Consider the following 13,369-nt stretch of genomic DNA (forward strand, 5'->3'; position numbering starts at 1 on the left):
AATATCAGATTATCTACCTGGAAGCCGGAAGGAATTAAATATTTATTTCACACTGGATAGTATTGTAATAGCTTTAAGTTAACTGTCCATATTTCAGGTGTTTCAAGAGATGTGTTCATATAACGGGTGTCTCTCTGACGGACAGCAAGATGCCCAAGAGGCATTTCACGCTATTGTACACTCTATGAGCAGTGAAGAATCAAAACGCAGAAAAAATGCAGTTTTGCAAACATTCGGAATCATCCGTGCCACGTATAAAGACTTGCCAAAAGAAAAGAGGAAAAAGATAACAGAGTTTGCGAATTTGGCAAGAAGTGGATCTTTTATTGACAGCCTATTCGGTGGCACGACCATCAACCAAATAACTTGCCTAACTTGTTCCAGAGTAACGAAAACTCTGGACCATTTTGTTGATTTATCAGTTCCTTTACCAAAGAAGGGAGAAACCAAGTCTCGTTCTAAACAGAAGAGCTCTGGAGACGATGGCCTCAGCAAGCATCAAAAGAAGAAACAGCAAAAAGAGAACCGGAAGAAGGGAAAGAAAGGAAGAGATAGAAAAGACAGCTCATGTCCAGCCCAACCTGATTCCCCGCTTGATTTGTCGAATGGAAGTGCCGATCCCATGTCTCCGAATTCCTCCGTGAGTTGTCCGCCCAGTCCGCAGATCAATCCAATCCAATCACCGGAGCCCACTGAGCTATCTAATAACGTGAACGTAGCAAATGAAAAGCCACTGCAGGGAGCAGACAATTTCCCCTCGCCAAGGGTTTGGAGCGAGGACATCTGCACAGTGATGAACGGTGTAGACTCAGATACTGACTGCAATGCAGCCACTGTGGAGTCGGAAACAATAGCTGTCGAAGAGGTACATATTGAGTTTGATGACGACGATGTGGCCGATATTTGTTTGGAATTACCTCCAGAAAATGGAGCTGATAAAGTAGAAAGTGGTGCAGGTGATACAGAAGGGAAACTCAGAGGGGGTTACAGTGCTTCGTGTGGCAGTGAGGATGAAAATGACGGAATGTTATTTTCGCTGTTCAACGAGGACAATGAAGAATCCAGTAACGGGACAAAATCGTCCGTCGAAAACCTGGCCACCCAGATGGGTGACCTAGACATGGGTAATGATACACTAGATATAGATGAGGCAGATTTTGGTACTGATACTCTTGATGCGTGTCTGGCTCAGTTCTGTCGAGAGGAGCTGCTCACCGGTGACAATCAGTTTAGTTGCGCTAACTGTGCTCGCCATTGTATTGATAATAATTCCCTCAATATTTCCTGTGCTCGTTCCAATGACTCTTCTATGTCGGATGACGAAAATTCGGATGATTCGGATTCCGAAGAAAAAATCAAGCCAGTGTTGAGAGATGCTAAATGTCGCTACTTTCTGAACACTTTGCCACCGATCTTGGTGATCCACCTGAAGCGTTTTACTCAAGACCACAAAGGGTTCTTGATTAAAGACCGTCGCCACATCAACTATCCCCTTGTGTTGGATCTGGATAAGTTCATCATCAGTGGATCAGGGAACAAATACAAGCTGTTTGGGGTTGTCGACCATTCTGGAACCCTACACAGAGGCCATTACACCGCTTATGTTCGAAAAAGAGACACTAGCATGGACGAGAGCTTTAAAGATAAGTCAGTTCCACTGCCGGAACTTATAAATCTTCTGGGTACGCTGAACGCTGAGAAAGAGAACGATTATGATAAATGGTATTTCTGTAATGACGAGAGAATTTCAGAAACAACTGTAAAAAGAGTTTTGAATGCTGATGCTTATTTGTTGTTTTATGAACGCTGTTTGCCATATTCATGATACAATATGATAAAACCTGTTATCTTAAGATGATTATTATATCAAGCAATTTCTTGTAAATTTGACATCGTTAAAAGGTGGTTGGAGATTGCAAATTTATGTTTGGGTTGACTCGTACCATATAGTATGATATGAACTATAGTCTGTCATTATATATAGTCTGTCATTGTAATGTGGGTTTTTATTAAATGTAATTTCAATGGGTTTCGATCGATTTTTAGAGAACCACTATATAAAAGACTACATTTTGTAAATGTATTTTATCATTTTCATGAGAACAGTATGTCTTAATCTCTATTTAACACTAACAAAATATATATCACAAACTTTAACAAATATCATGTCATTGTTTCTGATATTTTTTCCAGTGTAATGGAACTGTGATGACCATTTTGAGAGATGTCGTTATTTTCATACTTTTTATCGACATCCTTAGTTTTACAACCTTTTCTTAGCGACCTCTTTAGGGTCTTAAGATTTCGGGCACTGGAAGACACGAAAGAGTGGTCAAGTTGTTCCTTCATTTCGACAACAGGTAAAACATGTTGACCACGGACTTTACGTTTTACCCAGTTGAACAGATCCACCAAGATATTGCTGTATATAATGGGGTTCACGCAGCTGTTAATGGGGAGGAGAATTATGGAGCTCACTTTGTAGTATCTTGTGGCATCAATCTTATCCAAGGTGTGAAGAAGACAAATCACCCCAAACGGAACCCAACTCAGCACATTGCTCGTAACCATCAGAGTGATTTTGGTTTGCAGTTGGGTACTCCTCGAGTCCTTGACAGTGGAAGTCTTGTTGGAGGAACCTTTGGCCGTCATGATAACAGAGATATATGTTGTGGAGATGATGGTGAAGCAGATGAGATTAAGGGATAAGATTGCAAGGCTGAATATCCGCTGTGGGTCATCGGGGGACACGAAATATTTAAACAAACAAACACCGTCATTTCCGTAGAATTTAAGAGATTTACCCTCGACTTCTAACCCTTCCGAGAAAACTTCCTCCGCCATGAACATCCTAACCTGTTTCCAGGAGTAATAGGATTGCAGTTCATACAAACTGTCATTGTTCTTATGGGCAGCAGAGAATATCTTGTACTGGTTGATGAAATCTTTGTGGACATGGAGATTAGCAACCTTGTTGAACAGAGTATTAGACTGATAATACAGTCCGTTAGTAAAGTAGTCCTCCGTATAGTCCATTATAGGGATAACAGCGATGAATAGGGAGAGGAGAGATAGCGACACAGCTATACAGCTCATGTATACCTTGTGTTGTGACGTCACTTTAGCTCTACCTCCCATACTCTTCAGCGTAAACACCCTGTACACACTGAGACACAGCATGGTGAAGATGGAGAGTTGAGTGCCGAAGGTGGAGAGAACCCCTAATAAAGTGCAGTGTCCTGAGGTTACCCACTCGTACTTGCCCGGGCAGAATCCCTTTCTGTAAACCTGATCTACTACGAACACGTTCAGGAGGTATATCCCCACACAGAAGTCCCCCAGGGATATGAGGAGGACCAGGGACAGGTTGATGAATTGAGCCCGGGAATGGAGGATCATGTTGTCCCGGATTATCCCTGCTACCATGTAGATGTTTACCAGGATGGAGGCTGCCCCGATTAGGAAGGTACAGAGTTTAAGGAATGCGCCGTTTATTATTTCCTGAGATCCGCATTCCTCGTTGCATTCGTCGGTGTGGTTGTCGTTGTTGCAGTCGTGGGTACCGTCACATACTTGTCCTTTTCTTATGTACCGGGGTGTACCTGGTCAGTTTATTGTATTTATCTAAAATAATTTTAAAATTTAAATTTGTTCAGCTAAGGCTGGTACGAAAAAGTAACAGAAGGAAAAGGTGCACCCTTAACGATATAAACGTCAAACAACACGCAAGCCGCAAATTGATTACTATTAGGTAAGCAGTTACGTTTCAATTTCATGATTCATTCGTCAGTTTAAAAAAATTCCCGCGAGTTTTTGCTCTAGATAATTTTATTTGTGCACAAACTATCGTTCCGAGCTGTGCTTTCTTAGTCAACCTCATCCATGCTATTTCGTATTGGTATTTAACATCAATTGCTGAGAGACGGGATGGGGGAGGGGCACTAATACTCACCAGATCCACAAGGAAAGTTATTGTGACAGCTATCCTCATCACTGCTGTCCCCACAGTCGTCTACAAGGTCACAAACTTTGCTCTTATCCACACAGTTCGCGTTGTCACACACGAATATTGTCTCGTGGTACTTGTCATCGTACCTTGAGGTGATTAAAGTTAATTTGACGGTTTTGTAGAAGTAAAGGGTTTTGTAGAAGTAAAGGGAAACAAGTTTACAGAAAATGAAAATTTGAAATTTCAATTTGAAAAGGCAATCTCAATGTGAACAAACTAATATAATTATTATTTGGTATTCAGTAGTCTTGAAGGTAGTCTCACCTCAGCAGTTTATGGACCTTATGGTCCAGTTTTCCCGGAACGTGGACCATGTTACTGCCAATACAAGCCGTATCTGAGACACGTTGCAGCGGACAAGTCTCCCCAGAGTCACAGAACCCCTGACAGAGCAGGAGGATGTACTCCTCCCCGAACACCTGGTCACATGACCGTGTGGAGATGTTGTCGTGTTGGAGACTGACGGGGAGGTGGATGGTGGTGATGGTCGCCAGGGCTGTGAGCGGTGGGATTGTGACTGTGGTACAGTTGGAGCGGTCAGGTAGTCCGGGTACACAGGGGGGAATGTACTGGGTTGAGTTGATGGAGAGGATTGAGTTCTGGGTTGTAGCAGAGGTACCTTTAGTTATCTCACACAGCACTTTCTCAGAACCTCCACAACTCTCGTCGTAGTTACAGAGCTGTGCCATGCTCACGTACGTACTGAACTTATCCGGACACTTGAATCCCTGGGTACAGTTGTACTCTGGAGTGTTAGGATAACACTTCTGTTCCGTCCCACTCCCACAGATCTGCCACTCTTCTGTATCCTCGTCCATCCCATTCAAACAATCCACCTCACCGTCACACAGCCACGCTACTGGTAGAGGGAGTTCGCGGGTTGTGTTGCTGATGAGCCGTCTCTGACAGACCTTCTCTGAGAGTGTGAGGCAGATGGAGCGGCACTCGTCCGGGCCACCCTCACAGTCGTCGTGTCCGTCACAGAGCTGGTGTTTGTGAACCTGGTACTTGTGATATTGAGTCGGTTGTCAAAGATATCGATATAATCTACCATTCAAGCTATCAGTTTGTATATTAATCTACTTGTATTCAGATATTCGTGCTGATCACTTGAAAGGTTTTATAATTGCAATAGCAAGCTCTACAGAGTATACCAGTAACGTTACTCTACAGAGTATACCAGTAACGTTACTCTACAGAGTATACCAGAGTATACCAGAGTATACCAGTATACTCCAGTAACGTTACCCACCTGCTAATAAACTAACCTGACAAGTGTCTGATATCTCATGACACCACTCATCAGACCCATCAGCACAGAGGACCTTGTTGTTGCAGACCCACTGTCTCCTGAGTCTAGTGTTCACATGTTCCGCGTCCTCTCCCACCCTCACCGTACACACGAACACGTCCTCCCTGGTGCAGTTCATCTGGTCTATGTAACCCTCACAGTACCCGTCCAGGAACGTCATGTTCGGGAACTCGCATCTCTGCTTGTTCTCTATCGGAACTATCTCTCCGCTCCCCCCGAATTTAGCACAATTCATGGATATATCATTGAGGGAATCACAGTTCTTCTCATCCTCTACTTGACCCTCTGAGTCTGCATCACACTGGGGTTTGTCATCACAGACATGTCTCTTATCTACAAAGGAGGTACCGTTGTGGGTGTTGTCTTTATAGTCTGAGATGTGACAGTAGGCTCCGGTTGAGTATTTACAGTTGAACTCATCTTCCCCGTCAATACAATCAGCCTGCCTGAAGAGGGTTGTGATGGAGACTGACTGTCAAGTTATGTTACCTTCTCAACGCTCTACTCCTTTAATTAAGCTCGTTCCTTCTAACTTTCTGCTTGTCTAACAATAGCAGCTAAGCAAATAAAACTAAATATACAGAGTGTGAATGAACATTTTGAAAATGTCGTACTGCCGTCTCCTTGACCGAAGTTTCGCGGTTTTAGCTGAATTTTTGGCCAGTGACCAATCAGTAAGGTCGGTCAGAGTAGCTCAAGCCAGGTACTGGAAGCAGTATATCCGGAGAAAACTTTGACGGAATGAACATTTTGAAAATGTCCTACCGGTAGCACATTTTCAGATTTCAGCTTTCCGCGACCCAAATTTTACTGTTTTGACTGAATTTTTCTTGAATGATCATCTAGCAATAAGGTCACTGAGGATGGCACAAGACACGATTGAGGTACTGAAAGTTCTATTTCCAAAGAAAGCTTTGATAAATAGAAAGTCATCAGAATATGTATATTAGGATGCAGTGAAACTATCGGACTACGATGCAATTTATGGGGACTTGCCACCCCATGGCAGCATTAAAATATATTGACTCTGTTACATCGTTTCCTGTTATAAATATTATATATCTTTAAAAAACAATTATATATACATGTAATACATATCTTTTTTTAAAGAGCAAATATACGAACCCATCACAAATGTATAGTTGGGGTAGTCTGCCACTCTGAGCCTCCTTGTCAGTAGGTCCCATTTTACACTCAAACACTACCTCGCTCTCACATCCCATCTCGTCTTCCTTGTTCTCACAGTCGAAATACCTGCGGGGTTTTCAGGTTGTGGCTAGCCTGTGTCAAACTGTAAGCTGTTACACGAGGGTTTGATGTGTGAATCTGAGTGGTGCAGAAATTTGATCGTTATTATCAGTCATGAGTTTAACTTCAATATACCGTAAAATTATATGCTAGAAAGAACGTACCCGTCGCAGAGATATATAGAATCGAGAGCAACTATAGGGTGTGCCTCATCATGACGGTAGTTACAGATGAGCGTATCACATTTTCTATCTGATACCCCAACTCCTGGACATCCACAGCCCTGGTTGGAGAGAGAGAGAGAGGTGTTAGGAGAGCTCCCAAATCTGGGTTGTGAGATTGCTTATTTTCAATTTTGTGTGTTACAATTCTGAAAAGTGCTGTCATTTCAAATTTGAATATTCAATTAGCCACATGGTGCCCGGGTTCAATTAAGGGCAGGAAATAACAAAAAAATGGACCAAATTTTGACGAGACGTACTTTCAACCAACAACAAGACACTCCGTCAAATAATACCTGGTAATTGGAAGCAGTCTCCGGGCAAAAGTTGCTAAAAACGCACATCTCCCCACCGAAGAAGTCCCTCTTCTGTCTTGTGTAAATAACACTGCTGTTCCAACATTTGAATACCTGTTCAATTGGAAACATAATATCAGGTATTTACATTGAGAGTGTCCTCTCCGACCCCAGTACTTAGTAATCAGATGTTGGAGACAGGGATTACTAGTGCCACTTTGTATTGAACATTGAAACAGGAGATTATTTTGGAATATTTCATATTTTTCTAATTAGGATGTTAGAGCACTCAAATAGTAATAGAAGAATAAAGAATGTTGTGAAACCTGGTGGATGTTGTTATCAGAGGTAATATCGTGTAGATTGCAAGTTGTCCTGTAGTACTGGTCTATAATACTGTTATCACAATCCAGCTCTGAGTTTAGTCCTGCACATTTTAATAACGTCTTCTTTTAGATCCATTTTTATATGTTGACGAACAATTGAAGAGTTTAAAACGATAAATCCAGCTTTATACTCAATTACAAAATAAAACTTGAGCAATATTCCAGTAAGTAAGTTATAACTTACTTATTTGGTTATATTATATAAAAGTTAAAACTTACTTCCACAAACGATAAGGAGTTGAGATTTGTTCTCCTCCCCGCAGGATATCGGACTATCTAACCGGTTTGTAACGCAGTCAGCCAGAGTGGAGGAGGCGTAATCACACCTCATGTTATCCCAGTACGATCTCTGTGGTTTGTGGTTTAGAGGTATGTCGTTGACAGATTAAGCGTATTTTATCCATACTTCTCCCATAGTACTATTGAATGTAGACTGTGGAATACACTCCTTAAAAACTGATATCTGACAAGGGGCAGATAGGGCCGCTACAACAAACAAACCTGTACTGAAACACGTGAAGTGTGGTGTGGTACCAGAATACCAGTGTTACCCAGTCCCAGGTCCCCACACACCACCCGGGCCACCTCATCTGTCAGGTTCCTGCCACACACCCCACCCCACTCCTTCAGCTCCGGGTGGTACAGCTCCACTACTCCGCCCTCTCCTAATCTCACCTCCTCATCTGTAGAGGGGTGTGGGACTTTAACAACATCTTATCTCCGCATTATTATGTAATATCACGAATATGTAAGTATAATTAACATACCAATAATGCATAATGTAAGAACTCTGACTCGCTAAGATATGTTGCAGTGCAAAATAAAGATTTTCTTTAGCATCTGAGATTTACCTGAATAAGCTTGGTGAACTAGGTATATGAACACTAGTAGTAGATTAAGAAAGGATGATGGTGATATAATGTGTACGTGTTCTTGTGCGACTCTGTACGTCTTCACCATCACTTAAATCATCAGCAACTAAACTATAGTTGGTTATATAGCAACTGAACTATAGTTGGTTATATAGCAACTAAACTATAGTTGGTTATATAGCACCTAAACTATAGTTGGTTATATATCACCTAAACTATAGTCGGTTATATAGCAACTAAACTATAGTCGGTTATATAGCAACTAAACTATAGTCGGTCATATAGCAACTAAACTATAGTTGGTTATATAGCAACTAAACTATAGTCGGTTATATAGCAACTAAACTATAGTTGGTTATATAGCAACTAAACTATAGTTGGTTATATAGCACCTAAACTATAGTCGGTTATATAGCAACTAAACTATAGTCGGTTATATAGCAACTAAACTATAGTCGGTCATATAGCAACTAAACTATAGTTGGTTATATAGCAACTAAACTATAGTCGGTTATATAGCAACTAAACTATAGTCGGTCATATAGCAACTAAACTATAGTTGGTTATATAGCAACTAAACTATAGTCGGTTATATAGCAACTAAACTATAGTCGGTCATATAGCAACTAAACTATAGTTGGTTATATAGCAACTAAACTATAGTTGGTTATATAGCAACTAAACTATAGTTCTAGTTGGTTATATAGCAACTAAACTATAGTTGGTTATATAGCAACTAAACTATAGTTGGTTATATAGCAACTAAACTATAGTCGGTTATATAGCAACTAAACTATAGTTGGTTATATAGCACCTAAACTATAGTCGGTTATATAGCAACTAAACTATAGTCGGTTATATAGCAACTAAACTATAGTCGGTCATATAGCAACTAAACTATAGTTGGTTATATAGCAACTAAACTATAGTCGGTTATATAGCAACTAAACTATAGTCGGTCATATAGCAACTAAACTATAGTTGGTTATATAGCAACTAAACTATAGTCGGTTATATAGCAACTAAACTATAGTCGGTCATATAGCAACTAAACTATAGTTGGTTATATAGCAACTAAACTATAGTTGGTTATATAGCAACTAAACTATAGTTCTAGTTGGTTATATAGCAACTAAACTATAGTTGGTTATATAGCAACTAAACTATAGTTGGTTATATAGCAACTAAACTATAGTCGGTTATATAGCAACTAAACTATAGTTGGTTATATAGCAACTAAACTATAGTTGGTTATATAGCAACTAAACTATAGTTGGTTATATAGCAACTAAACTATAGTTGGTTATATAGCAACTAAACTATAGTTGGTTATATAGCAACTAAACTAAAGTCGGTTATATAGCAACTAAACTATAGTTGGTTATATAGCAACTAAACTATAGTTGGTTATATACTATATAGCAACTAAACTATAGTTGGTTATATAGCAACTAAACTATAGTTGGTTATATAGCAACTAAACTATAGTTGGTTATATAGCAACTAAACTATAGTTGGTTATATAGCAACTAAACTATAGTTGGTTATATAGCAACTAAACTATAGTTGGTTATATAGCAACTAAACTTTAGTTGGTTATATAGCAACTAAACTATAGTCGGTTATATAGCAACTAAACTATAGTCGGTTATATAGCAACTAAACTATAGTCGGTTATATAGCAACTAAACTATAGTCGGTTATATAGCAACTAAACTATAGTTGGTTATATAGCAACTAAACTATAGTTGGTTATATAGCAACTAAACTATAGTTGGTTATATAGCAACTAAACTATAGTCGGTTATATAGCAACTAAACTATAGTCGGTTATATAGCAACTAAACTATAGTTGGTTATATAGCAACTAAACTATAGTTGGTTATATAGCAACTAAACTATAGTTGGTTATATAGCAACTAAACTATAGTTGGTTATATAGCAACTAAACTATAGTTGGTTATATAGCAACTAAACTATAGTCGGTTATATAGCAACTAAACTATAGTCGGTTATATAGCAACTAAACTATAGTTGGTTATATAGCAACTAAACTATAGTTGGTTATATAGCAACTAAACTATAGTTGGTTATATAGCAACTAAACTATAGTTGGTTATATAGCAACTAAACTATAGTCGGTTATATAGCAACTAAACTATAGTCGGTTATATAGCAACTAAACTATAGTCGGTTATTGATACAAAACTTGGAATTATCGAAAATGTTGGTATTCTACCAGAATTATGCCAACGTTGAAAAAAAACTGGTAGAAATGGTAAACGATTACGAAGTTTGTAGCAGAGGCTTAAACAATCCGATACTTGAGAAAGTTTGCCAAATTTTTCTGCAACGTGACAGTGATTAACTAATCAGTTTCCGGTGCAGCGATCAGTTGCTACATGTTGCATAGCACGTCTTGTCCATGCCGGCCTGCCGGCAGGCGAAAAGAGAAATACAACGTGCGATCAGGCAAATACCTTGATCAAGCAAATACTTAAAATATCTTAATAATCATCTTAAAACAAACATTGACTCCTCTCTCTACATAAAACTGTGGAAGTTAGGGTGCTGAACGTATAATTAACGAATATTGAAATCATCTTGTTATGAAATACTAGCTTACTAGCTCGCAGCGCACCACAGACCGGTGCATGTTGAGTGTTACTACTACTTACTACTACTACTGTTGATTAATAATCCTTGTTTACACAGCTGTGGAGGGAGGGCCCCAAAAGAAGCCATGAAATAGCGTGTTATAATTATATCATTGTTAATATCATCGATAGCGCAAGTTTACAATGCAACTTTGTCATCAGCATTGTACGATCGTTTCTTTTTGTTATGGATATTGGTATCCAGATTGCCCGACCCCTGTTCGGCGAACAGGTGTTCGTGAACAGGTGTTCGTGAACAGGTGTTCGCGAACAGGTGTTCGTGTTACCAGATCATATGACTGCATAATAACTGTAACCCCTTGAAACTAAGTCTCTAGTCCCTAACACCGACTTCTTGACGTGATACCAGAGGCCTTCCTGCGTGTTGGTGTTCCACACCAAAAATATGTTTTTGAGGATTCCCATTTTTGTAATAAAATAGTTAGGTGTAGTGAGAAATTGGGGTAATGTAGAACAATTTACCCAGATTAACAATAACAGTTGAATGGAGTTGGGTCGTCAGCTGATTAACAGCAATATTTATGGTGGGAATCATTGCGAATTTCATTATTTCATGAGAAACTGAGGAGCTTTAGGAAGCCTGCGTCAAAACTTACGCCATCATGATATGAACTGACTATACGACCTAATTAAATTGCAAGCACCTCTGAGAGGACCCTATTCGAGTTTTGATATTTAAATTAGTGCAAAACTTTTATTCAAGCGAATAAATTTAATCAAATAATGACTAAATAGCTATATATCCCAGACAAGCTTAAGTCTCAATCTGTAAAGTTCGGGGTAATTCTTGTTTCATAAAAAATCGATAGATTTATACTGTTAAGTTGTAATTTAAAGTTATAATATAGAGTTCTAAAAGTTATAATCAAATAACGCGAGAAGACGTCAGACGAGGGAGCACACTCATATTACGCCTAAAACGGTGATATAAATGCAGTACGAGTGCGTTGGGGTTTGAATGTAATTTCATCCTTTGATGAATGCTCACATCGTATCATGAGCGTAGCACATGCGCTTTTAATCTTATGAATGAAAAATATACGCTAATTTGACATGAAATAAGCGTAGAATGAGCTAATATCCGCCAAACCAATGCAATTTGCCCTATAAACCAATGCAATTTACCGAGCACTACAAAACTATTTCATGCAGAATTGACATGATTCCAATAGTAATACTTCATTTGCAAAATGAGGTATACGTATAGTAAAGTTTGGAGCGATGTCATGCTTTAATTTACATTGCATCAGTTTGAAAAACTCTATTTGAGTAGCGAATATAATAATGCTCAATCAATTTGTATTTTAAATGCGGTGTCGTAGTAGTATAGAATATAATAATAATATATGTTACTGTGTCATGCTTTGAGCACAAATTTGAAATTACACACATTACATACACATAGTCAAGATAAGATACAGGTTAGTTGCTGGCGAAGGGGTTTACTGCTTGTAAGTGATAGCTAGTTGTAGCAAATACTGTACTACAACTTCTTAACTGTCACAGTGAATACTGTATAAAAGTTCAACTGTTACAGTTCCTTCGTGTATTATATTATAATCATAATCAAATAATCTCTATTAATATTGAGGTTGATATCAAGTAACAATTGTCGTTGTTGCTTGTCCTCTACCCTGCTGTGCCATCTCTTGGCTAGACGTACTGCGGTTAATTTGGTATATGATCGTCAATTATAGTTATACAGCCACAAAGCCACACTACTGCCTAGTGTCAAAACCACACAGATCAGTCTGTGTCTCGAGATACGGCCAAACAGTGACCAAACAGTGCCTAAACAGTGACCAAACAGCGACCAAACAGTGACCAAACAGTGCCTAAACAGTGACTAAACAGTGATCAAACAGTGACCAAACAGTGACCAAACAGTGACCAAACAGTGACCAAACAGTGACCAAACAGTGACCGAATAGTGACCAAACAGTGCCTAATCAGTGACCAAACAGTGACCAAACAGTGACCAAACAGTGACCAAACAGTGCCTAAACAGTGACCAAACAGTGACCAAACAGTGACCAAACGGCAAACAGTGACCAAACAGCTCAATTCGTTTTGGTAAATAAACATCCAGTTCAGGTTCTAAAAGATACCCGGGAAATCGGCTTAAAATCAATGTGATGACAAGCCCTGACTCCTGAACGAAAGATTTACAATCAGAAGTAGCGTGAATCATAGAGGAGTTTTGGGTAGACTTAAAGGCGATAGTTATTGTAAAGATTTACAATCAGAAGTAGCGTGAATCATTGTGGAGTTTTGAGTAGACTTAAAGGCGATAGTGATAGTAAAGATTTACAATCAGAAGTAGCGTGAATCATTGTGGAGTTTTGAG

The 13,369-nt window shown here is 39.2% G+C and overlaps 3 protein-coding genes across 3 annotated transcripts in view; 1 reads left to right on the plus strand and 2 right to left on the minus strand.

Annotated features, from left to right (window-relative positions):
• LOC134813012 (ubiquitin carboxyl-terminal hydrolase 45-like) overlaps positions 1-2,102 on the plus strand; it is a 48,293-nt gene extending 46,191 nt beyond the window's left edge. The window contains exon 4 of the mRNA XM_063820675.1: positions 98-2,102. Coding sequence (XP_063676745.1) covers positions 98-1,825 — 1,728 coding nt within the window. The 3' untranslated portion in view covers positions 1,826-2,102. The remainder of the gene's footprint in view (positions 1-97) is intronic.
• Positions 1-13,369, minus strand: part of LOC134813019 (elongation factor Tu-like) — a 58,610-nt gene that overhangs the window by 30,088 nt on the left and 15,153 nt on the right. The window lies entirely within an intron of this gene.
• Positions 1,853-8,473, minus strand: LOC134812997 (uncharacterized). The gene is made up of 11 exons (XM_063820646.1): positions 8,324-8,473; positions 7,974-8,155; positions 7,692-7,821; positions 7,413-7,513; positions 7,087-7,200; positions 6,734-6,852; positions 6,447-6,575; positions 5,278-5,767; positions 4,274-5,010; positions 3,953-4,095; positions 1,853-3,602 (listed from the first exon to the last, which is right to left on the minus strand). The coding sequence occupies exons 1-11, from the start codon at positions 8,430-8,432 to the stop codon at positions 2,164-2,166; spliced, it is 3,693 nt and encodes a 1,230-aa protein (XP_063676716.1). The 5' UTR covers positions 8,433-8,473; the 3' UTR covers positions 1,853-2,163.

This window comes from Bolinopsis microptera, chromosome 3 (assembly GCF_026151205.1).
Source record: "Bolinopsis microptera isolate Bmic1 chromosome 3, MBARI_Bmic_1.0, whole genome shotgun sequence".
In the NCBI taxonomy this organism is placed as follows: domain Eukaryota; kingdom Metazoa; phylum Ctenophora; class Tentaculata; order Lobata; family Bolinopsidae; genus Bolinopsis; species Bolinopsis microptera.